Here is a 21,854-nt window from a genome sequence, read left to right as displayed (position 1 = left end):
CAAATAGACAGATAGGCAGGGAAAGTGCTCCCCAATTTTCAATCCTTCTCGGTGCATTTAAGAGCCACTCCCCCCTCCGAGACCTCTTCTTCTCTTCTTCTTTTCTCCCCGGTGCAGAGGTCATTCTCTGGGGCTTGCCCTGGAATTGAACTTCTTGTATTGACCCTAGGTCAATGGGGCTGTTGTAAAACGGGGGGCTCGACCCGCCTGCAGCAGTTCCTGGTGTACATTCTTTAGAACCAACGGATGCTCTCGGTATTACACTCCCTCCGATCAGCGTCCAAACCTTGATTTTCATTGAGCTCATGGCCTGGTGCCGTGACTTGAAGAAGATCCGTCCCATGCTCCTTCTAGACACTCCCGAGTTGGGCAGAATCGCTGGACTGGGCAGTTACTGTTGTGGTGTTGAAAAATGGCACGTATCGTGAAACCAGCTTTGAATGGTGGCATCCGCGGAGACATAACGCTTCGGAGCGACTTTTAGGGTGCTGTATGATTAAATTACTTCCATACTGGATGAGCTATTGGATCCTGGACCTCAACGGGCTAGGTGCTACGGGGCTCGAACGATTTTCGCCCTCATCCTCGCCATAGCTGTACTGTTACTGTTGCTGCCACCTGGCTATTGCTATTGCTATTGCGGTTATCGTTACTTGTTGGTGTCGCAGGTCCTGATGCCGTCGCCCATCACCAACCCCTATCCGGCCTGTTACCACCAGTAGCGCATAGACTCCAAGCCCAGGTTAGAAACCGCCCGGCCCACGTAGTAAAAACCGGTCATACATCGTCGTCTATTTTGAGGGGGGGAAGGAGAGAGGGGTTGGCGAGGACAGGTTCCCATTTTTTGTTATCTAGATGACGTATCCGTATATTTCCTCGCTTTCTTCTGTGTCCTGTCGTTGTAGAATGAAAATGAACCGTTGTGCAATTTAGCAAATGCGTTGGTAAGCCGTAGCCCTACGGCCTCTATAAGCTGTTCTACAAAGGAGGAGTCCTGTTCTTCGGACACCGCATGGCCTCTGCACTCTGGTCACATGGGCAGGTCCTAACTTTTTACCTTTTTGTTGTCCTGAGCGACCGTGTTCGAACCCTATTGAAACCCCTCTCGCCCCCTTTTTTGGATTTTTTTGGTATTTGCAGGCGCATAGCAAATGAAGCACCTGTATTAATGCAAAGTGATTTATCCCTTATATAATAATGTAACTCTAAACTATTCTCTGACTTACTCTCCTAGTTAATATATTGACTAGGCTTGCTTACTGCGGGCAAGGCTAGGAACTGTGAGAACACAGCGCGCGAATCCACTGGGCCATAATGAACCAAAAGATTCCCCTCTCTTTTTCTGACTCTACTTCCTCTGTGTCCGGTTATCAAGAGTCACAAGGGCTTTCTGCTTCTGTCAAGCCTACTTAGAGTGCATGCTGAAATAAAAACGGGCGTTTGTTGTTGCTATGCTAGACCCTTCCTGTGGCGTTGTTGCCTATGCCAAAATAACGACGAGCGGGTATATCCAATAACCAAGATGTATGTACAATACGATAGACCAACCTCGTGAAACATCCAAAGGGGGTAGACATGAATCAACCCCCCATACCTAGCACCGGATAACTCGGGGGCAGGTCCTCGTCTCGCGACCCCCAGGCTCCCTCGACGCTGCCGACGGTGAACTCTAGGACGCCACCGGTGAGGAAGAAATCGTGCGTGATCCAGTTCCTCGTGTACGGCTTCCCGTTCAGCCTCGCGCTCTGTATGTATTTCGCCGCGTACGTGGGGTCGAAGTTCAGCACCCGGATGACTGCCCGGCTGCCCAGCTTGGTCCTGATGGCCACCTCGCGGAAGAACGGGGGCGTGAGGAGGTAGACGTCCTGGCCGGCGACGGGGAAGAAGCCCATGAAGGCGAGGGCGCTGAAGGCACCCATGGCGCAGTCGTCGTTGCCGGGGATGCCGTTGATGCTGGCGTTGAACAGGCTGGGGATGTAGCGGTGCGCCCAGTAGCTGCTGAGCCCCGGCCGGCCGGCGTAGTGGAACTGGAAGACAGGCAGGAAGGTCGGCTCGTTGCCCATGTACGCGATGCCCGACGTGTGGAAGTACGTCAGCCTCTCGACGAAGCGCTCCCTCCCGCCCATGGCCTCCACCAGCCCGCCCATGTCCTGCGGCACGAAGAAGCTGTACAGCCAGGGGCTGCCCTCGTACGTGTCCAGGCCCGTGTCGAAGTAGCAGCGGTGCATCTCGTGCACGGGGCTGCACGTGCGCGTGTTCTGGTACCGCCACGTCCCGTTCAGCATCCGGGGCATCATGAAGCCCTTGAACACGGTCTGGACCACGTCGTTATCCGAGTCTCGGTACAGGTCGCGCTGCTCTGGGTTCCAGAGGTTCTTCCAGTTGGCGCTGCGCTTGTGGTATTTCTCCGCGTCGCCCTGGTGGCCCATCCCGGCCGCCATGAGGGAGATGCAGAAGTCGTCGTAGGCATACTCGACCGAGCGCGAGATGGTGCGGCTAGATGGACCGGTACCGTTGGTGTCTTTGTCGTCCCAAGGTATGTATCCGAGGTTGTGCCAGCTCACCAGGTTACCCCTCCCTTCTAAACCCCAGTTGCGTGGTTCCACTAGTTTATTCCCCTGTCAGTGTGTTTGCTCCCTTACGGCAGGATAAAGAGACACCTTACCTTCGGCGTCGGACAGGACTGCCTCATAAGCCGTCTCCCAATCGATGCCTTCGGTGAGGTTCTTGATGTAAGCGTCGGCGATGACGATGTCTGCATTGGACCCTCCCTGAGAGAATCCCTTGCAAAAACTCATCCTACAATCCGGTAACTTTCCTATAGGATTGGTCAGTTCCTCTGCGTCCTTGCCACTGCCTCGCCGCTTCCAACGCGGGGTCCCATCCCATGCAAGCACTCACCAATATTCCTGTACGTGTCTATTAAAGCGCGAATCATCTCCGTCTGCGCTACAGGGTCGATAATCGTCAGCAGTGGGTGCTGTGCGCGGAACGAGTCCCAGATACAGTAGAACCTGCTTCTGAGTCAGCGGTCGAGTTCGGCTTCAAGTGTGTATCCAACTCAAAACATACGAGTCGTAATACGGCTCTGAGGAGTTCCACAACTGGTTCTCTCCCGTATAGTTCTGGGGCGAGAGCAGGGATCGGTAGAGCCCAGACCAGAACGTTGTCTGCAACTCGTCACTGACCCCCGCCGCATCGACCTTGATCACCGACAGCTTCTCCGCCCACTGCCGCTGTGCAGCCTTGTGGACGCTCTCGAATCCGAAATCCGCTATCTCGTTCTCCGCGTTGGCGCATGCCTGGTCGACGGATATGAACGAGAGGCCGACCCGGGCGAGAATCGAGTCGCTCTCGGGCTTCTCGAACTGCAGCCAGGCGCCCGCCGAGCCGGGTGGGATGTAGACACCGGAGCCGAGCCACTTTGGCTCTTCAGTTGCCGTGTTCGAGAGGAACGTTCCCGACTTCCGGAGCGAGGCACCCCTGAAATCGGCACAGAAGAAGGCGTTGTAGCTGCCCAAGCCAAATGACGGACCGTAGGTCCCGTTTCCGGCAACTCTCACAAGGTCGGGGAATATTTGAATAGCACCGCCACTTCGGCTGTTCGCAAGGTCTGCAAGGTCGACCACCACTAGCGGACTGTACGGCACGTCGACATCTTCTACTTCAACAGTTGGCGTCCCCGGGAATGTGAAACGGTAGAGGGCAGTGCGCTCAGTCGCTGTCATCTCGGCTTGGACAGAGTTGGTCAAGTTGATCCTGAAGTATCCCGGCGTGGCGTATGCAGAACCGTTGACGCGGTCCGTCATCCTCTCCCGGAGGGCATACCTGCACTGAACAAAGTCGTCCTCGGGACATCCGGGGTGGAAGAATATCGGGAAATTACCAAGAGACGGGTTGCCCCCAGTGCCGGAGTCATGCATGTGTGAGAACCCCAGGATCGGTGCGTCGTCCGACACGAAGCCAGCAGCATTCTCAGCCGGGCTCAGGGTGTCGGCAACCGCCTTGGCAATACCTTGGGACCAATGTCAACGGCAGTGATATCAAAGTGGCACCGGGGGCAGGCTATACTCACCATAGGGCAGCGTTGCCCCTGGAAAGACGTGTCCTGGCCAAAGCATTAGTATCTAGGCGACAAAGGCAATACGTCCCATAGGCAGGAGAACCAACCTCCATCAGTCGTCCCGATCAAGGGGTCGACATATTTTAGAATGTCCAGGTTCAATCCCTTGTGCCAGTCTGAGCCAGCAGAATCGGGCGAGAACATGAAGAAGAGCAGTGCTCTGCCGACATGGAGGCCCGGCTTCGGCAACAGGACGAGGACACAGAAGAGGATTAGGGCAAACAAAAGCACCCGGCTCCTACGGGGGAAGCCTGTCATTTGGAAAGACGCCATACTGGCCGTCGCCTTGGGATACGACGGCCCCGATAACCTCATTTTCTGCGAGAACAGCCAGCCTGTCTCCCTACCTGGGAGATATCTTTTTAAGGTGCGCTTGCCCTCATGCTCTGGCGGATGTTCCTTCAGTCGGGTCCCCTTTTGCTCATCTGAGTAAGAACCGGGAGAGGAAATCAGGACGCTGGAAACATCATGTTGAACCGTAGGATAATAGTAATAAAGACTACAACTGGTCAATGGGCGTTCAACGTGCAATCGGAAAGGACAGTTAAGAGGGTGAAACGCTGTACCGCTCCGGGCAAGGTGCGCCAGGTCAATGCAGTGAGGACCGTGTCGCCGGCATGCCATTGGCCAATGCCCAATCAATGGCGCATTTTTGGATGAAGTCCAGAGCCAAAGTTGCAAGGGAGGATCGACCTCCGACCCTGGGGAAACCATCCCTGCCGGCTGAATGTAACTCCTTGGCGCTACATTGACTGCTAATGACAGCATTCCTTGCCGCCCTGAACGTAGATGATCTACGTGTACAGACGTACAGAGCATGTCAAAATGGCTGCACCCTGCCCCACCGCGTTGCGCAGTGTCTCATTCCAAATTCCTGGCACCAACTCAAAGAGGTTACCAGGTTTTCAGTACAGAGGCCCGATGTCGCGTCCGCGTGTGCAACCCCGGGAATGCCTCCGACGTGGGACCCTACTCACTCCACTGCATGACACCTCCGGGCCTCCGGCCGGCGTTATGCTCCATTCCTTTCCGACCAAGAAATATCAGCGTTTTCTCGTACAATTGCACCGAAACTACAAGACCCAACATAGATGGAAGATTGGGCAGTCCATCATCCTTATTTCTACCGAGAGCCGCAGTATTTTAGTATTTCCCACCGTTTCCTGGCGTCATTACAGTTGGCTTCATATTGGCAATGCTTGCCCTAATTTTCGCCCAATGATCGATGCACGGAGGACATCCCGGTCGCATATCCACCCACATGATTCCGCTCCTTCCTCCGATCCGGCACCTCGTGCAACTCCCCGGCCTCGTCCTTCTGCGGCGTCATAACTCAGAATTAGATCAGATGTAATCAGCTAATAAGTCATTCGTTATCCGATTCCGATTCCGAATCATCCTGACCAGGATCAGGCATAACAATGTTGTTGAGATGCGTTACCTGCTTGACGATCAGCGCTGTCATATTCATGAAGCAATAACGAAAAGAAAGGAAGCTCGACTCACAAATCCAACCATAGCCCCGATTACCTCGGCAATCTTCGCCTGACCATCGGCAGAAGTCAAGTGAGTATCAGGGATCTTCTTCCCCACAGTGAAGTTTCGCAGTTTCAGAAGTTCAATGTCCCTGTGTTCTGCTACGAAGCCCTTATCATCCTCAAATCAGCTTCGCCCGGGAGAAGAAAAAGAGGTAGGGGGTGAGGGGAGAGGGGGCGACAGGAAAAGGAAAGGACCGGATGGTCGCTCACCTTGGGCTTCGTCTTGAGGGCATTCTCCGCATTGGCCCCGGCAAAGGCCTTCACGGCCGACTCCTCGTCGGCGTCCCGGGCGGCGGGCAGGAAGGTACGCCGAAAGGCTCCGTCTGCCAGCACCCTGCGCCACCGCCGGGGCCGCTCGTCGATGCTGGCCCGCAGCTTGTGCAGCGCGCCGCCGTCCGGGTGCCACAGGCCCCCCCCTACAAAGCACTTGCCCGGCTCCATGTGCACGTAGTAGCAGGCGTATGGCCCCTTCCTGCCGGTGCGAGACCAGGCGGCGGAGAAGTGTGGCTGAGAGGAGAGGCGTTGGGGGCGATTGGTCAGTTCCATCTAGTAGTCGACGGGAAACTGGGAAGCCAGGAAGAGAGGAAATGCTGCTGATTTGTAGCAACCATATCATACCTTATAAGGGGTAGGGTCGCTGCTAAACCGGATGTCCCTGTAAATGCGGAAGTTGACGTCCTTGAAAGGCAGCTCCGGTATGGAGTCGTCGACCTCGATGATCTTCTCCGTCATGGTTTCGACGTATGACTGCCAGTCCTTCAGCGCCCTTCTATACTCCTGGTCGTGGACTAAATCGAGTTATTATGCTTATTATCCCAAGCCATGTGCCATATAATCAACCAACCAAGCTTACATTTCAGCCACGATCTCTTGTTGTTTGCCTTGAGGTCCTTCAAGAAGAGCAGCGTATTGGGATGTGCCCGGTCATCCTCGTAGCCTATGCCACCATCGTTTCTCAATTTAGGAAGGGGTATGAAGGTCACTTTCGGCGGCGCATCCTCGTCGAATTCACCTTCGTCGTCTTCTACCTCCTCCTGCTGATCCGCGGCCGCTTGCTCCTGGTCATCTTCGTAGACATCCTCCTCCTCATCAGACTCCTTCGGCTTACGGCCACGAGACTTGCGGCCTGAATTTGTGGCATTTTTGCGCCTAGCGACAGTCTCTGTCTCTTCTTTTGACACCGAGTCATCTGAAGAGTCATTGTCCGAATCATCTTCGAAATAACGACTCTTCTTGGACGAGGAGCTAAGGCGCTGAGACCTCCGCCGAGACCCGGACACTGTTGGTGTTTCGGGAGCTTTACGCTTTCGAGCTGGCATTATGGAGACCGAGACAAACGGCGACTGGTCCTCTTAACGGATTGCTAAATGATTGCCGACCGGCGAACCTACGACCGATGATGACGCATGTTGAGGCCGGGCGCTCACTTGACGCGCTGTCCATTCCCCTCTCCACTCTCCTCCGCACGCGAAATCACGTGATGGTTCCTAAAAGCTATTGGACCCTAACCCTGGACATCGAAATTTCGATTATCAACCTGTCGCGAACCCCAACTTGAAATGGCCATTCTTTTATCTAGGCTTACGACCTATTGATGCTGGTGCTATGCTAGCCTACCTCTCCTTTGACGTTGTGCGATGATAAGTGCGTCTGGTTGTTGTAACTCGGAGTCCTCGATCACCCGAGTCGTCAACTGTTCGGCTCAAGCCCCGGTGCGGGCTCCTGAACCGCTGAAGACCTTCAGCATTACCAAGTGGTGTCTCCCCCGGCCATTCCTGGGTCTAGTAATCCAAGACGGCGGTTTGTCCGGACCAGGCCGCTGATTGTATTTCTTGTGTTCGCGAGCTAGGATTACCGGAAGACATGGTGCTCGACAGAGGCTCTATCTAGCAATCTAGAATGCGCCGACAAGTGCTCGATGTCCGAGACCGTCAGCGGAAATGCTCTCGCAGCCTAGAGTTGCATTGAGTAGCCTCTATGCAGTTCACATCGACTGTATTGCTCCTTGGTATCTTGACGCCGTGCGCGATCCGATGCTGCTGACTGAGACTGCAGGGGCGTCGCGATATCCGCTGGCTCACCTTCTCTTCACACCGTGGAAGACCAAGTGGGCCGAGTCCTTGATCTACCTTTGAACCACACAAGGAAGCCGGCGTCCGGGTGTTGGTGCATTGTGCTACGGCCCGTATCACCCATCCAGTATGCCCAATTGGTTAGCGAAACACTGGCAAGTGCCAGAGTCGGGAACACACAAGGCACCCATTTCAAGACTTTTCTGGAAGCACTTGGTAACACATGGGGATAGGGAACTCAACAGGACAACCTGCACATGGCATCAGATTGTACAAGAATCATGACTGATATCAGGGGCGCATGTTGTTACCGCCGAGCCGGTGAAGACAACAAGGCTCTTGAATGATATCGAGCTGGAGCGGCTATCAAAGGCAAGGCTAGACTGCCACCTGTAATCTCTATCAACCCGGGGTCCCTCGGGTAGCACATTGTTCTGGCGAGGAAGCCGGAGCGGAGTGAGGGCCAGTTCTTCCCATTTGGACGCATGAAGGGCCACAGTGACACTCCCGTACGTCAATCACCTCCACCAGCGGCTGTGCTATGTCCCAAAAAATGCCGTATGCTTGGTCGAGTTCGCTTGAACGGAACGGGCATGGTCACGTCGGGTAAGGCGAGACGGAACTAGGGAAGGAGAACGGTCTGTGAGTGGCCGATCCTGGTTCCTTGCCTTCTTTCTCTTTCTGTATTATGAATCGCCCCCTCTTCCTTCCTCCTCACGGCTCTTCGAGGTGGATGATATATCCGCAAGTTTGTATTCGCAAACAGAATAGGAGACCGTGCGTGTAACCCCCCATGTCATCACCTTGGGCGGATTATTACAATAGTTGCCGGGACAATGGCAGTCTCCCAAAGTGAGCCGGGCAATCTATCCCCGCATTCCCCCCCGGATTGCCCCTCAGTCGCTCTATCTGGGGATACCGACGATGGTATACTGCCTCGCAGCCAAGCGCCGCTTGCTCGGGTTCTGAAGAAAGTACGTATCTGGTTGCCTACTGGTGCGGCAAGAAGATAAAAATATAAAATAAAATAAAACCCCGAGGAGGAACGGGATGAGATGCAGATACCCGGTCACTAGCTTCGACTTTTGTATGCAGTTTCTGGCGGTGAAGTCAAGGCGGCGTGTCTTAGTATTCAGAACTAGTAGTTACCCGCTGGCTTGGCTCTTTCCCCCAGATCAACATGGAACTCGTTCCCCCGCTTCCCACAAACTTGGTGGTTGTCCTCTGCTGCACCTTATAACCTCCCCATTCTGGCTTCGAGGGAAAACAACGCGACTTAAGCTCTGGGGGGACTACTAAGTTATATTAGATGATGCCGCGTGATGACCAAACCACAGGCAGGTATCGCGTTCAACACTTTAGCCCGAGGCGGATCCTTGTTCTTGATGGTGTCATGGTTCTTGATGTTGAGCTTCGGTAGTTCTCCGTCGGTCGGCCGGGGGTCCTACCCAACGGCAAGTTCCCTGATCATGTCAACCTAACAAGTCGCCCACCGTCGCTCCAGCCGCGCCAAACGAAAAAAAAAAAGCAAGGCGGGCGTTGACATTGGACGCCAGCAGCCGTAGACCTCGCCAGTTTGAAAACAAGGCCACCTAACTTGCTTGGATTGAGCCGTGGCAGTTGGCACCAGCATCCAGGGGTCTCAGTCCGGGGGGCTGGAGAGAAGCTGGATCTCATTTTGCCTATTTTGGCGAGAGGGCAAAGGGATATTGAGCGGCAGTAGGCTCAAATACTAGCTGGCTGGCAACATCCTGGGGTCTCTTGACGACTGACGGCAGACCAGCAAAACTCCTTTCCGTCAAAACCCTCGTGGCATCTACGGCAATGGCTAGGTTTCAAGTTGCTCACTGTTTGCACCCATTCGTCCGCTCGTCCATTCGTGCACTATGTCGTGCGGGCAGTTAAGCACAGAACATCTGAAGAAGGTATATGGGTGGTGGAAAGAGGCGGTAGCGGAGGGTCCGTCCCACATCCAGAGACAGATTGGTACAGGTTTACATACCCCTGTCACCGTCCCTTCAAGGTAATTTTAAACCACCAAAAAGAGAGAGGGAAGGCGAGAGAAAAAAGTGAGAAAAAAATAAACGACTGTCCCGCCGCGTTCTCCGCTCTCCGCATCAAAGCCTAATGCCCCGCCACTGCAGGCGGCTGTTCCCCAGTTCCCCAACAATCCGGATCCCCACATGACAGGCACCTCCGCAGTCGAAACTCGGGATATTTAACGCCCTATCAGCGTCGTTTCACAGGGTTTCGACCCATTCAAACATTCAGAAGGGCCAGAGATCGCCCTGCCAAACTCGACAGTACGAGGCCTGTGCTCTTGGTTTTGCGTCGTTTGATCTCTCTCGCCTATTCAAGCTCTCATCGCCGTTGGTTTTGCCGTGTTTTCCTCGTGCGATTGGGCATTGCCGTCCCCGCTTGGGGGCGCCCACAGGATAACATGAGCCTGGCTGGCCCTGGCCTGTCGCTAGTACCCCACATCATAGCGGAAATGCTAGCGGAAATACTAACCGCATCCAAGATATGCTTCAGATCTTCATGTGCTCACTCGGATGGCCAATTTTTATCTGAATCTGGGGCAGTGCCACTCCAGAGTCGCGATTCCCCAAATTTGACCGTACCTCTCGGTACCGAGGTGTCCTCTTGGAAACTCCAACGGCTACCAGCAGGCAACTAAACAGCTCATGCCACAAAACACTGCACATGCAGCCCATCCTGTCCCAAGGATGGAAACTACCTACCTATCCAAGTAAGTGAGTACGATGTGGGTACGGATGCGTAGGCAGATCTTAATTAGGAAGTATGCTCATGCTTGGTTAGAGTACGGGTTTAGGCATGGAACTGTACTGTACAACCACTGAAGCGGTGGTTGGCTCGGTCGCTCAAACTCCTGATGGAAGAAGGAATGCTTACCTGGCTCCCAGGGCATCTTCCGAGGTTGCCCCAAGGCAAGAAGATCATAGTCTAAAATTGGGTGGTGGCTCATTGGCTCTCCCCGCGCCCCCCCACAACCACATAATTCCCCAAAAGGGAATAGACTTCGGGCCCCCTCCCTTTGGACTGGTTCTCCAATGCGGAGATGAAGTGGATGGCCCATGGGGCATTGAGATGGGGAGAAGCATGCACGCGTGCCGTGGCGCACCGCACCGTGTCCCTGGCATCATCTCTCGAGTTGGGCTTGCGCCAGAGACATGCAGTTGATCGCAAATCCCAAGCTTCGGTTTTACAAGTATTTTTATGATATCCGGACTGGTGTTCCATTCATTCCTTGCTCCTGCTGGCGGTTGACAATTTCCCCCATCTCCATCGTCCAATTGCTAGCTTTAAGGGCTCCCCCTGTCTTGCCGCCGCCTGTCAATCGCTCCCGGCTTCAGCGACGCCGCTCCATCCTGTTGCCGCCGCTGCCTGCAGGTGCACGACAACACGGACGACAGTTTGACACCACAGCAAGGAAGGTGCCCTTCGTTGCGACCTCCCGTCTGTTTGTGCCGTCAATGGTCAAAACAGCAAGACCCACTCGTAGAAATCTCCCATTTCCTGCTGTTGTTGTATGCATGTACCTCGTGCCTTCTCTCTTTATTCCCCTAGTTCACACTGTTTTTCCCGACTACCACCGACCCCTTCTTCCCCGCCTCCTGGGTACTCTACTCCTCCCCCTCTGTTGGTCCCGACTCCCCACGCGTCCCAATTGTCCTGCCCCTGTCGTCTGGTATTCTCCGCCTTTACCTCATTGCTCATCCCGTTCCTTCCTCCATCTACCTCTTTTCTCCTTCCTCCTCACACGGCGCCTACCCACCTGCATTTACCCAACCTTGGTCTGATCCGATTTCCCCATTCTGGGCTGGATTGGACTTCCGCGGGCGCGCGCTTTGCCAAAACTTACAAATTCGGCTGGACTGGTTGGCAGCAAACCCGGACGTAGGTAGGGTGCACACAGACTCGCATCGCACCCAATCGTCGACAAGACAGCCCCACAGCTACTCCGTGTGTTGTGAGCGACTGCCCTCCACTCCCGCTTCCAGCTGGGCTGCTTTCCCCGCTGTGTTACCTACTCCTCTGTCAAGTAGTCGCTCAGACGCCATCTTCCCGCCCCGGCTACCATTCGCCTCCACCTAGCTCCTTGGGCGGTCGTCGTCGTCGTCCGGTTGCTGTTGAATAGCCTCGTGCTCGTTGTTCTCAAGGACCAGGGATTAGGATTCCGACCGGAGGTACTCGATTCGAAAAAAAAAAGGGAGCGGTCCGGTACGTGCGTGGTTTTGCCTGGCCGAGGCCATCATCGAGGGGCCGCGCCTAAGGAGCCTGTCTTCCGGGGCTGAATATAACAAGACGAGGATGCTTGTTGTACCTCTCAATTCATCCATCCGCTCTCGCCAACGCACCCCACAAAGCATACCCCAGGCTTCATCCGACTAGTCGACCTCGTCCTCCCTCCGCGCCCCCCCACCTTCCTTTGAGACTGCGTAACTTTACCTACATTACCCATTGCGTACCCCAATACCGCCTGGTCCTACTTGTCCCAGTGCCAGTCTCCTCATCATGCTGCCGATACAGTCAATCGAGGCCTCGGCTGCCGATGAGAATGGGGAGACCCGCCATCAAAAGCCTAAGACTTTACCGTGCAAATACTGCAGCAAACGCTTCAGGTGAGCAAGGGACCCTCCGCCTTCCTCCGCTGTCACATATTAGCTTACATTGTTCCCTCATATTAGGCGTGTGGAACATGTCCAGAGACATGAGCGAACACATACCAAAGAGAAACCCTTTTCTTGCGGCTGGGTTGGCTGTGGGAAAACGTTTGGACGACGGTCAGTTAGCCCCGTTCCTGGCCCATCCGTGTGACTTATTCTGCGTTTCTTCGCCTTGCCATGCTTTTACCACTCCTCATCAACCCATCCTTTCATGCTTTTCCTTCTCCCACACCCCTCTCAACCGTGCTATGCTGTCCTGCTCCAACAAATTCAACAACCTCCACTGCCTTCGACACAACCCCCTCCCGTTCTTTTTTTTTTTGTTGACTTATTCCTTTCCTTGATGCCTCATAATCTGCGCACACCGACACCTCTCAGAGACACTTGAGAAAGTATGCTTATATGGACATCAGTGATCTCCTTGTCCGCCACGAGAAGCTCGTCCATCTCAACGAAGGCAGCAGGGATGGAGCTCGGCCTCGGAAACCATCTTCGGCGACCACCGCTACCGTCGGGCCTTCCGATGGTCGTGTCGACACGGAGATGCTGGGCCTGCAGCAACGGGCGCCACAACAGCATTACCCTCCCGCTAGCATGACCTCGTCCGTGGTGACCACTCTCCCGCCAGATCCGCGGCTGTCAGCGAGGGCGCCGGCGTGTAATCTGGACCTGCTGTCTGATGCGGCCACTCATTTAGCCTCCGGCGGTGAAGTCAGCACGATGCAGCCGAACATGATGCCTGGCTTGGCCCAACAGCCGAATGACCTGGCCCGTGTCAAGACGTACGACGGGGGGATGGTGTACGGAGACCGGAGTAGGGAGCAGGATCCGGTTGTCATGTCTGGAGGATATTCCCCTCACCATGCGCCAAACAGTCTCGATGCTTATAATCTCTTCCTGGACGATTACGGGTCCTCGTCCCATTTTCTACCCCCGTCATTGGAAGCAGAGCAGTCGTTCGGAATGTGGCATCGTCCTTCGGGAGACCTAGGGCCACGGGATCCATCAAAACCGGCATCCACATTTCCCTCGAGATTTCCTTCCCTGCAACCCGACCACCGAGATGCGGCGGATGGTGCGTCTCGGATGCATGACGAGGCCATGAGAGCTCCTACTTGGAGGATTTCCGCCACGGATCACACTGTCATCAAGAATCGACTCGATGAGTTCTCATCCGTGCTTCCTAGCGACTTCGTCTTCCCGTCCCGCCACACGCTCACTCGGTTCCTGGAAGGCTATATTAGCGGATTTCACGAGCATCTCCCCTTCCTTCATATCCCAACGCTGTCGCCCACTGATCTCTCCCCTGAACTATTGCTGGCCGTCTTGGCTGTTGGAGCCCAGTATCGTTTCGAAACCAATCGCGGCCACGCGCTGTGGTATGCTGCCAAAGCTGTCGCCTTGGAGCAGATTAGGAGGAGACACAGCCATGAAGTGCACGGTCTTCTACCCACGCCCGCAGCTTACAGCCCTCACTCAACCAGGCCATCCCCAAGTTCTGGATTTCGACATTCCTTTACTTCCGTCCACCAAGACCGGCCCATGACCCAGGACACGCATCGAGAGCCATAGTAAGTCGCTGGTACCTCCCATGGCTGTTCAGACGCATCGCTAAACTAGATCTTAACAGTTCGCCGAACACGCCCCAATCACGGCTTGAGACCATCCAAGCTCTGCTTCTGCTGTTCGCTGTCGGTCTCTGGGGCGCCAAAGCTATCTTGCACGAGGCTCTTTCTCTCCAGAGCCTGCTCGCTCTCCTGGTCCGAGAAGAGGGCCTTCTCGCTGAGCCGAATCAAGCCGTAGACTGGGACACTTGGATCCGACTTGAAGCCAGCGCCCGAACAAAGCTCATCGCCTTCTGTTTCTTCAATTTATGCAGCATTGCATATAACACGCCGCCCCTGCTCCTGACTTCCGAAGTCAACCTGTTTCTGCCAAGTCCGTCGAGGTTATGGCGGGCAGAGAATTCCTGGCAGTGGCAGGAAGCACGGCAAGCCTGTCCGAACGTGGAGATTCCGCTCCAAGACGCTTTTTCGAGGCTTTTGAACCGGCCGTCCCAAGGCCCTCCTTCTCCGGTTTCGTCGTTGGGAAATTATGTTCTCATTCATGCGCTTATCCAACATATATATCTCCTTAAACAGACTTCATTCGCGAGTCTGTCGCCGTTCGATGTCCATCGTGGGTTGAAAATCGACGATGTCGAAGAAGTCAGCCAGGCTCTTCGCATGTGGACGATCGGGTTTGAACAGCACCGCCAGGTCCGGGCGAACGAAGCCGGACAGCACCATCCTCCTGGCATCGACCACTACTCGGGGGGACCGGTCTCGTTCAACTCGACAGCGCTTCTGAGGCTGGCGTACATTCGCCTCTACACGGACCTCAGCCCCAGCAGGAGTCTCGAGACTCGCGACCACGTTCTGATCGCCAGATCATTCAGTGACGCGCCGCTCCTGGCGCGAAGCCCTCGCCTCCACAGGGCGGTGGTCCAGGCAATTCACGCGCTTTCCATGCTTGTCAAAATGGGCGTAAACTACGTTGCGAGGACGAAGTCGTTGGAGTGGAGCATACAACATTCTCGTAAGTGCCCTTTGCGATCCTTACGTGTTATTTACCTCTTTGCCGTCACTCCATCCCGCTCTTTATGCGTTTCAGCCACTGATGATTTTTTGCGCCTATACAGTCTGCAACCTCGAGTGCGCCGTTGTCCTGTCCAAGTGGCTCGTGACCCTGGCGTCGATCAGTCCAAACGAGCCGCCGTTGTCAGGAGAGGAAAAAAGTCTCTTGGATATGGTACGCCGCATGCTCGACGAGACAGAATTCGCCGTCCCAATTGATCCCTCGCTATCCGGACTGGGATCAGGGCATGGCCACCATCCTTCACGCTCTGTAGACCTGTCTGCGACAGACAGTACGAAGCTTCGCCAGCTCGCATCAGCTGTCATCCGACTGTGGGCCGAGACGTTTAAGGGGACACATATCTTCGAAGTTATTCGAATTATGGCAGCTGGCCTGGAGGGTTACGCGGACCTGTTGGAGAAGCCGAGGGATCGCACACCTCTTGCAAGGATCGTCCCGAATGCTGGACTTGGCTGAGCCATCTGTGAGATATACGAACCCGTCAACATCGTCACTAGAGACTTGTAGATGTCGGCTCGGGCCACGTTGAACCTCGCCTGTAGCTCCCGAAGTTGCTACGCAGAGAAAGGTATCCTTTTTTGAAATGCGCTATTACCGTGGCCCCGGGCCATCCCAGGGGCCAAAGGGCAGGGTCGGGTTTGGCACTTTCAAGACAAGAGCGTCGCGCTATACGCGAGGAAGCCGAGTCCTGTGTCGTCGGCATGCAATACCACACACATCTTGCAAGCCGCATTTCTGTGGTCTTGACCAGGCGCCGGAAATGCAACAAAACTCATGGCAGTGTCCCCACTATGCAGGCACGGGGGAGGAGATGGAGCTGTGGCCCAAAAAGGGCCTTCCTTCGTTGTATTCGATCAAATGCGGTGGCCACGCATTCTGAGTCAGTAAATACCCTAGGGCCCATGTTTACCTAGGTAGAAGAGCACAACCTAGTGTTTCTCGAAATGTATTTACCGGCTACGAGAGACCGATTTTGAGCACACTCAATCAAACCCTCCCCGTCAGGTTTGTGATCCGTTGGCCAATTCCCCGCCCAGCCTCTGCGGTACAACGGCCAGCCTCTGTTTGTCTAAAAGGGGGACAGGCTTTCGAACATGCTACCCAGGTAGTCAGTCAGGTGCAAGCGTCCTAGGAGACATCTTTAGCAGTAGAAAGTGGAGGGTGTACAGAGGGCTGGGTGCCATATCATTCCATCCGCTGGCCCTCTCAAAACCTATACTGGACAGATTTGAAGGCTTGTGATACAGTGGCTATCGGCATATATGATTGTACAATACATGCACATACATACATGGATGTTCTTAGAATCGACGTCCACTAACATCTGCCTCCCCGCGACGCTCTTTCTCCAACATGGCGTCAAATTCCTTCTGTGCCTGCTGCTTCGCATAAGACTTGTCTTCATCTGCGGATGAATAGGTGTACCCGTCAGAGCTCCCGCCATCCTTGGAATTCCTCTGGGATTCTGACCACGACCGTTGACCAATCCTCGGGCCGGCTTGACCGCCAGTGTTTCCCCCTGACATAGCCTGATTCCTTAACTTATCCCAAGAAGATCCGCCCGAGGCTGAAGTGGTGGCATTCTTGCCGCGATCTGACGGTGCCATGGGAGACGCATCGTCAAAGAGATGAGCATCATCGTCCTGCGACTGGGACGCGGAGTCTTGGGGCGAGGCGTAGGCTGGGCCTGGCGTGGGATATCCGCGATCCCGTGCCCGGGCTGCGCTCTCAGATTGACGGCGCGTTTCCTCTGCCTCCATGCGCCCTCCCGAAGAAGGCACATCCCCGGGTGTCTGACCATACGGATACGGGGCATCTTGCATACTCGGGTCCTCGCCCTGGGATGGGGACTGCCAGCCTCCTGGATCTGCCCCTTGTTCTCCGAGTCGGCGTCCGAGGCGCCCCTGTTTCCCCGTCTCCTCCATCGCCTTACGCAATGTCGCTAACCTGGGATCCAGCTTCATGTTGGCCACCCAAACCGACATCGCGTATGAGGTAAAAATTCCCGACAGGACCATATGGCTGACGAATGCATAACAGCTAAAGCGTGTGGCGTGCCATGCAGACCAGGCCATCCTGCCTCTAAGCAGCGTGAATATTTGGCCCGGGAAAACGTCTGGGTTGATCGTGGTGGGCTTCGGCTTCCAGAAGGGGAATCGGAAGGCATCACGTCCTCGGCGCTCGAAAGCATAGGCGGCCACGACCGCCGCGGGCGGCTCCAGCGCACGAGTAGCGCACTCCTTGGCGGCATGGAAGGAGACGGCATCCTTTTCCTGCTGCGAGAGCTCCCTTTTGAGTAGGACGGAGAAGCCGATGACTTTGGAGGCGATGTTCGCTCGATACCAGTCCTGCCCCTGCCCAAAGAGAGGCGACCAGAAGGGCGTCTGAGGGAGTGAATCGTAGTCTATGCCCAGCCGGTTGGCATTCCGGAGGACCCATGCTGCCTCGTTCTCCCCTGGGGGCGGCCTTGACGACGAAGGATCGAATTGCCCATCGTTCCATCCACCAAGACTGTCGTCATCTCTCGACATTGTGGTGCTATTAAGCGTGAGAAAACCCACGTATACGTTTGAGGTGTGGCAGCGCGGGGAATCGCATATGCGCAAGTACGGAGTGTGTGAGGAGGGCAAGAGCTATGATGACATGCGACATGCGAGTCGTATGTACCGGCTTGTGGGGGAGCTTGGGCCACCAGGTTACTCCCCCTCTCTCGCGCGTTTCCATTGGTGTGGCGCATATTTGCCTCCACCAACACCTGATGAAGGCCAAGTTTGTGCCGCGTCTGTCCGCCCTGTGATTCGTGGGAGGAGCCGGCCGCCTTGCAGGTGCCTGGCCTAATTCTGTTCTGTCATGTCATTAGATCAGCCAAAGTGGTGCTCAGTTAAAGCCTCGATGCGATCCAACCTTCATTCTGTAACTTTCAGACTTTCGACCTCTCTGCAACCCTTTCCTCTCATTCTCTAGAACATTGCGTTACCTTGATCGCCTCGAGGCGTGTAGTTCTCTCCTTACCGTCTACTCACCCAAAGGGCGCCCGCAATCCATTGCCCTCGCCCAGCATGTCGAGCCAACAACAGGCCCTCATCCTCGACACAATTGTCGCGATGAGGAAAGCCTTGAAAAGAAAAGCTTATGGTTAGCGTCGGGCCGTCCTAACTCTAGTTGCACTGCGACCACTAACAAATCTTTCCTCAGAGTCTGACTCTGACTCTTCGATCGAACATGACACCAACCGAGGATACAAGTTGAAAAGGAGAGCCAGATTCGTCAGACGTGGACACTTGCCTCCATCCATGGCGCCCGGGGTATTCAAAGAGGTATCTCCGCACTTCACTCTCACTTTAAGAACCTTCGTAACGCTGACTGGATCTTCCACAGGTCGTTGACCACGCTGGCTTCCAGCGTGCGATAATCAACCGTAACCCACCCCTTATCGACGAGGACGGCTACGAGATCGATAGCGACGACAATGAAGAGCGTATCCAAGAAGCCATGGCTGCCGTCGCAGATTCTAATCCATATTCATCCGTCCATCTCGAGCGTACGCTACTCCCTCGCATATTTGCAGATCTGCCTCTAACAAGTTTCTAGAGATTTTGGCACCACTCACCTCTCTGACCGAACTACCAAACCACCCCACGTTATCACGTCCCTTCACCTCGAAGGCGTTGACAGAGCTCGTCGCTCAGGGCCGCGACCTGATGCATAAGGAAAACGCCGCTCTGTGGAAGGTCAGGCCCCTGCTTACACGACTTCAAGGCGACCATACTTGGGCGCCTTGCGGCATGATGACGGAACCGAGCAATTTCGACCTATTCTCCGAAGACTACGTTCCGCGCTTTCACGGCCGCCCGGCGCAAGCCTCCACGGTGCGGAGCGCGGGCACGCCGACGATAAGCGGGAGTGGTCCTGCAGAGGATGGCGCAGCAGGCAACGGGGAGGCGTCTAAGCCTGCTGAAAATAAGAACAGCCCAAGTAACCAGGAGCCTGCGCCGACGGAGGGTGGTCCAGATGCAAGCCAGGATCCAGATAACGTCAGCAGCGACAAGCCCGTGGAGCCGGTCTCGGGAGAGCAGAGCAAGTCGGCCGTCCTCGATGCTACGAACCGAGAAAAGGACGAAAGCGAGGCGCAGACAAACGGTCAAACAAGTAACGAAACCAATAATGAAAACGGGCGCCGGCCAAGTCGCGCCGGCCAGACCACAACCGCAGCAGCAGCAGCAGCAGTAATGGAGGCCCAGGAAGCAGATGTGGAGATGGCTGAAGCCCCAGAGGCCGAGGCTGACACAGGAAAGCCCAGTAACCCTGGGTCATACCACAGCGGCAGTCGAGCCTTGTCCATGAATCCAGACATGACGGACGATCTTTTTATACACCCCCTATTCCTCGCACCCCGATCGGCCCTTCCGGCCCGAGACCAAGGTCTTCCAGAACCGGAAGCCGACGATGTCCGGCGGCTCTTGCAGCTCTACGTCCAGAAGCAGGAGGAGGTATGCCGGGGGACCACAAATTTGTACATGGGCCTGCTCAAAGCGGACAGGCGTCGAAAGACGGTGTTGAAGTGGTCCAAGGCAGAGGCCCACTGCGGCGATAGGCGGGACATGTCTGACGGTGAGGACTGGTACGACAAGGAAGAGTGGGGCCTCGTGGAGGACTTGAAGAAGGGCCAGGACGAGGAGGAGGAGGACACGGCCCAGACACAGAAGAAGACGAGGAATAGGAGGTAGTCGTCGTCTGCCTGGGTACGGGCGAAGGAGGGGGTTGTCCCTGGGAGCCGAGCTCTCTGATCTTGATATGAGGGTATTGGAAGCGCTCCGAATTATCATGTCTCTGATTTATCTACCTGTCTTCCTATGTTGAGCAAAATCCACCATTTTCCTTTCTCTCGGCGTGCTGCACAGGCCTCACTGTCCATCCTTAAAGTATTACTTGCTCCCGGCGTCAGCCACCAGTCTAGGGATCTTTAACAGCAACCGCACGCGAATTCTCCGCCCTATTGGGAGAATTGCAACGTCGGCAATCAGCACACTCTTTGACTGCCCGAGATGGCTGTCCTCCTCCGCCTATATCACAAGAGCTCCCAAGGGTTTGGACAAGCATGACTAACCGCAACTCGTGAGGCCGTATATAAAGTGGGTGACAGGTCAAATATATGAGATCTACAGTGTCGATGGCGAATCCTGGGACAACCTAGCCTTGCTGGTCGAATTGCTCTCAAGGCAGATGGAGTAATGTACCGAGGAGACAAGAATGTCTCTCCTTTGGCGAAGACCAAACTCACTTCCTTTAACTATCCAATTCGATCGAGTAAAGTTCAACGGCCACCGTACACATCGTGCCCAACCACCAACACAGGCTCGCTGAGTTTTTTTTTTAGTTTTTTTTTTTTTGGTATACCGCAGAAGAGCAGTGTCATCGCTCCTTAATTATAATATAATTGTTGGTCAACGCCCGCTCCCAAGTCCGGAGCCCACTCCTCTCCGCCAGGCAAAGTCCCGCCGCCATTGTCGGGGTCTTCATCATCTCTTCTAGTGTTGTCAAAGTCTGAGGGTTTCGAATACTCATCACCTGAGAAGTTCAGCCACAGTCGTAGCGTAGTGATGCTTCTGATGATGTTGGCGAGTTGTCTTTGGATCCTCGCGATGTCCCGGACCATGTCCTGCTGGTCGGCTGCGAACTGGTCTAGAGAGGCCGGGATGGCGGCGATGCCGCGTTGCATGGACAAAGCTCTGTTCAAATCTTGGTAGTCCTGGACCTCGCGGTTGGCATCATCGGTCTGTCTGCTCTTGTTCGACCGGTGATGCGCCGCGCACCGGCTTTGTGCTATACTCGCGGAGCTTGACAGACCTCGTATGGATCCGAAATCCAATTGATCATATGTTCATAGAGCTCCTCGGCCGCTTCGTTACCACGCATGCGAGTGGCCAAGTTCATGACAGCTGTGCTATACTCCGCCTCCAAATTTTGTCTTTCGTAAACAAGCATGGCCAGCTCTTCAAATCGCTGTTGATCCAAGACCGTATCTCTCGGTGCCTGACCACCGCCTTTTCCCCGGCTTCCTTTCTCGCCCTTCCCAAGACCACGCAACGACTTGGAGCTCTTCTTATTCTTGTCTGGCATGCTGGGGAGCTCTTGGACCAGGGCGCGCTGGATGTTTGGTGCACGACCGTGAAGGCACATCGCAAACGCCTCCCACGCATTATTCTGGACTTCAACCCCGCTCGAGAGGAGCCAGTAATAGGCTTTGTCAAAATACATGTTGGCATGGTTATTCCAGGCAACTGCTGCAGCCTGGAGCCTGGTGTTGCCCAACGCCAATCCCACCATGTTGCTGTTGGCCAACCGGCATACTAGTATCCGGCAACTACCTATCACTTGCGCGGGCACATGATGAGTCCTCCAGATCCAGGAGATGCTCAAGTGCTATCCATATCATGAAATCTTGGCAAAGGGCTTCATACTTTCCGGCTCGGAATGGTTGCTCGGTGACGAACATTGATGACGACTTGATGTGCGTGAAAGGCAAATAATACTGAACGAAACACAGCAAAAATCCAGGACTTCGAAGGACAACAACGCAAACTAGACTGGCAAAATAGAAATAATTATCACTTCCGATCAGTGGGCGAATTGGAGGTAAAGCGTGAGTGCCAACAGCCACCCCCTATGTTACACGGATTATTGTCAGTCACACAGTACGGATACCTGACCCCATAAAAATAAACACCCTGAAAACAGGGAGGACTATTTTGGCTGGATATTCCAGGGTTTCATTACAACAGATTCGAGGCTCTAA

At 54.8% G+C, this 21,854-nt stretch overlaps 7 protein-coding genes across 7 annotated transcripts; 3 read left to right on the top strand and 4 right to left on the bottom strand.

Moving 5' to 3' along the window:
• Nucleotides 1-1,434: 1,434 nt before the first annotated feature.
• On the bottom strand, nt 1,435-4,737 carry QBC33DRAFT_536933 (glycosyl hydrolase family 92-domain-containing protein). Its single transcript, XM_060427754.1, has 6 exons — nt 4,171-4,737; nt 4,076-4,108; nt 3,073-4,015; nt 2,902-3,014; nt 2,666-2,818; nt 1,435-2,605 (listed from the first exon to the last, which is right to left on the bottom strand). Exons 1-6 carry the CDS (start codon nt 4,436-4,438, stop codon nt 1,581-1,583), a joined length of 2,535 nt encoding a protein of 844 aa, XP_060283884.1. The 5' UTR covers nt 4,439-4,737; the 3' UTR covers nt 1,435-1,580.
• Nucleotides 4,738-5,466: 729 nt separating this feature from the next.
• On the bottom strand, nt 5,467-7,073 carry QBC33DRAFT_490911 (uncharacterized protein). The gene is made up of 5 exons (XM_060425466.1): nt 6,515-7,073; nt 6,280-6,449; nt 5,872-6,168; nt 5,630-5,770; nt 5,467-5,567 (listed from the first exon to the last, which is right to left on the bottom strand). Exons 1-5 carry the CDS (start codon nt 6,978-6,980, stop codon nt 5,490-5,492), a joined length of 1,152 nt encoding a protein of 383 aa, XP_060283883.1. The 5' UTR covers nt 6,981-7,073; the 3' UTR covers nt 5,467-5,489.
• Nucleotides 7,074-10,697: 3,624 nt separating this feature from the next.
• QBC33DRAFT_52669 (uncharacterized protein) lies at nt 10,698-11,912 on the top strand. Its single transcript, XM_060426912.1, has one exon. The coding sequence runs from the start codon at nt 10,925-10,927 to the stop codon at nt 11,552-11,554; it is 630 nt and encodes a 209-aa protein (XP_060283882.1). The 5' UTR covers nt 10,698-10,924; the 3' UTR covers nt 11,555-11,912.
• On the top strand, nt 11,913-15,533 carry QBC33DRAFT_52670 (uncharacterized protein). Its single transcript, XM_060426913.1, has 5 exons — nt 11,913-12,376; nt 12,443-12,538; nt 12,835-13,992; nt 14,052-14,998; nt 15,102-15,533. Exons 1-5 carry the CDS (start codon nt 12,270-12,272, stop codon nt 15,512-15,514), a joined length of 2,721 nt encoding a protein of 906 aa, XP_060283881.1. The 5' UTR covers nt 11,913-12,269; the 3' UTR covers nt 15,515-15,533.
• An 826-nt stretch (nt 15,534-16,359) lies between these two features.
• On the bottom strand, nt 16,360-17,589 carry QBC33DRAFT_451095 (uncharacterized protein; the record flags this gene model as incomplete). Its single annotated transcript, XM_060424595.1, has 2 exons — nt 16,360-16,492; nt 16,532-17,589. The coding sequence occupies 2 exons, from the start codon at nt 17,587-17,589 to the stop codon at nt 16,360-16,362; spliced, it is 1,191 nt and encodes a 396-aa protein (XP_060283880.1).
• A 418-nt stretch (nt 17,590-18,007) lies between these two features.
• Nucleotides 18,008-20,037, top strand: QBC33DRAFT_52652 (RXT2-like protein). Its single transcript, XM_060426900.1, has 4 exons — nt 18,008-18,193; nt 18,254-18,375; nt 18,437-18,599; nt 18,650-20,037. Exons 1-4 carry the CDS (start codon nt 18,118-18,120, stop codon nt 19,783-19,785), a joined length of 1,497 nt encoding a protein of 498 aa, XP_060283879.1. The 5' UTR covers nt 18,008-18,117; the 3' UTR covers nt 19,786-20,037.
• On the bottom strand, nt 20,038-21,316 carry QBC33DRAFT_585585 (uncharacterized protein; the record flags this gene model as incomplete). The annotated part of the gene is made up of 2 exons (XM_060431443.1): nt 20,038-20,843; nt 20,906-21,316. The coding sequence occupies 2 exons, from the start codon at nt 21,314-21,316 to the stop codon at nt 20,481-20,483; spliced, it is 774 nt and encodes a 257-aa protein (XP_060283878.1). The 3' UTR covers nt 20,038-20,480.
• Between the last annotated feature and the right edge of the window lie 538 nt (nt 21,317-21,854).

Source organism: Phialemonium atrogriseum (genome assembly GCF_030411735.1).
Source record: "Phialemonium atrogriseum strain 8032-3 unplaced genomic scaffold QBC33scaffold_11, whole genome shotgun sequence".
Lineage (NCBI taxonomy): Eukaryota > Fungi > Ascomycota > Sordariomycetes > Cephalothecales > Cephalothecaceae > Phialemonium > Phialemonium atrogriseum.
This window is presented reverse-complemented; position numbering and strand designations above follow the sequence as displayed.

What these genes read in the sequence shown, in the direction of transcription:
- QBC33DRAFT_536933 (XM_060427754.1), bottom strand. Translation starts at nt 4,438, where the DNA reads ATGAGGTTATCGGGGCCGTCGTATCCCAAGGCGACGGCCAGTATGGCG. An exon ending in GATCGGGACGACTGATGGAG is followed by an intron (nt 4,109 to 4,170) that starts GTTGGTTCTCCT and finishes TGCTTTGGCCAG; the next exon opens with GACACGTCTTTCCAGGGGCA. An exon ending in AGTCCTGTCCGACGCCGAAG is followed by an intron (nt 2,606 to 2,665) that starts GTAAGGTGTCTC and finishes GGAATAAACTAG; the next exon opens with TGGAACCACGCAACTGGGGT.
- QBC33DRAFT_490911 (XM_060425466.1), bottom strand. Translation starts at nt 6,980, where the DNA reads ATGCCAGCTCGAAAGCGTAAAGCTCCCGAAACACCAACAGTGTCCGGG. An exon ending in CAAGAGATCGTGGCTGAAAT is followed by an intron (nt 6,450 to 6,514) that starts GTAAGCTTGGTT and finishes AACTCGATTTAG; the next exon opens with TCCACGACCAGGAGTATAGA. An exon ending in CCCTCAAGACGAAGCCCAAG is followed by an intron (nt 5,771 to 5,871) that starts GTGAGCGACCAT and finishes GAGGATGATAAG; the next exon opens with GGCTTCGTAGCAGAACACAG.
- QBC33DRAFT_52669 (XM_060426912.1), top strand. Translation starts at nt 10,925, where the DNA reads ATGCAGTTGATCGCAAATCCCAAGCTTCGGTTTTACAAGTATTTTTAT.
- QBC33DRAFT_52670 (XM_060426913.1), top strand. Translation starts at nt 12,270, where the DNA reads ATGCTGCCGATACAGTCAATCGAGGCCTCGGCTGCCGATGAGAATGGG. An exon ending in GACACGCATCGAGAGCCATA is followed by an intron (nt 13,993 to 14,051) that starts GTAAGTCGCTGG and finishes AGATCTTAACAG; the next exon opens with TTCGCCGAACACGCCCCAAT. An exon ending in GTGGAGCATACAACATTCTC is followed by an intron (nt 14,999 to 15,101) that starts GTAAGTGCCCTT and finishes GCGCCTATACAG; the next exon opens with TCTGCAACCTCGAGTGCGCC.
- QBC33DRAFT_52652 (XM_060426900.1), top strand. Translation starts at nt 18,118, where the DNA reads ATGTCGAGCCAACAACAGGCCCTCATCCTCGACACAATTGTCGCGATG. An exon ending in CTTGAAAAGAAAAGCTTATG is followed by an intron (nt 18,194 to 18,253) that starts GTTAGCGTCGGG and finishes ATCTTTCCTCAG; the next exon opens with AGTCTGACTCTGACTCTTCG. An exon ending in TTCATCCGTCCATCTCGAGC is followed by an intron (nt 18,600 to 18,649) that starts GTACGCTACTCC and finishes ACAAGTTTCTAG; the next exon opens with AGATTTTGGCACCACTCACC.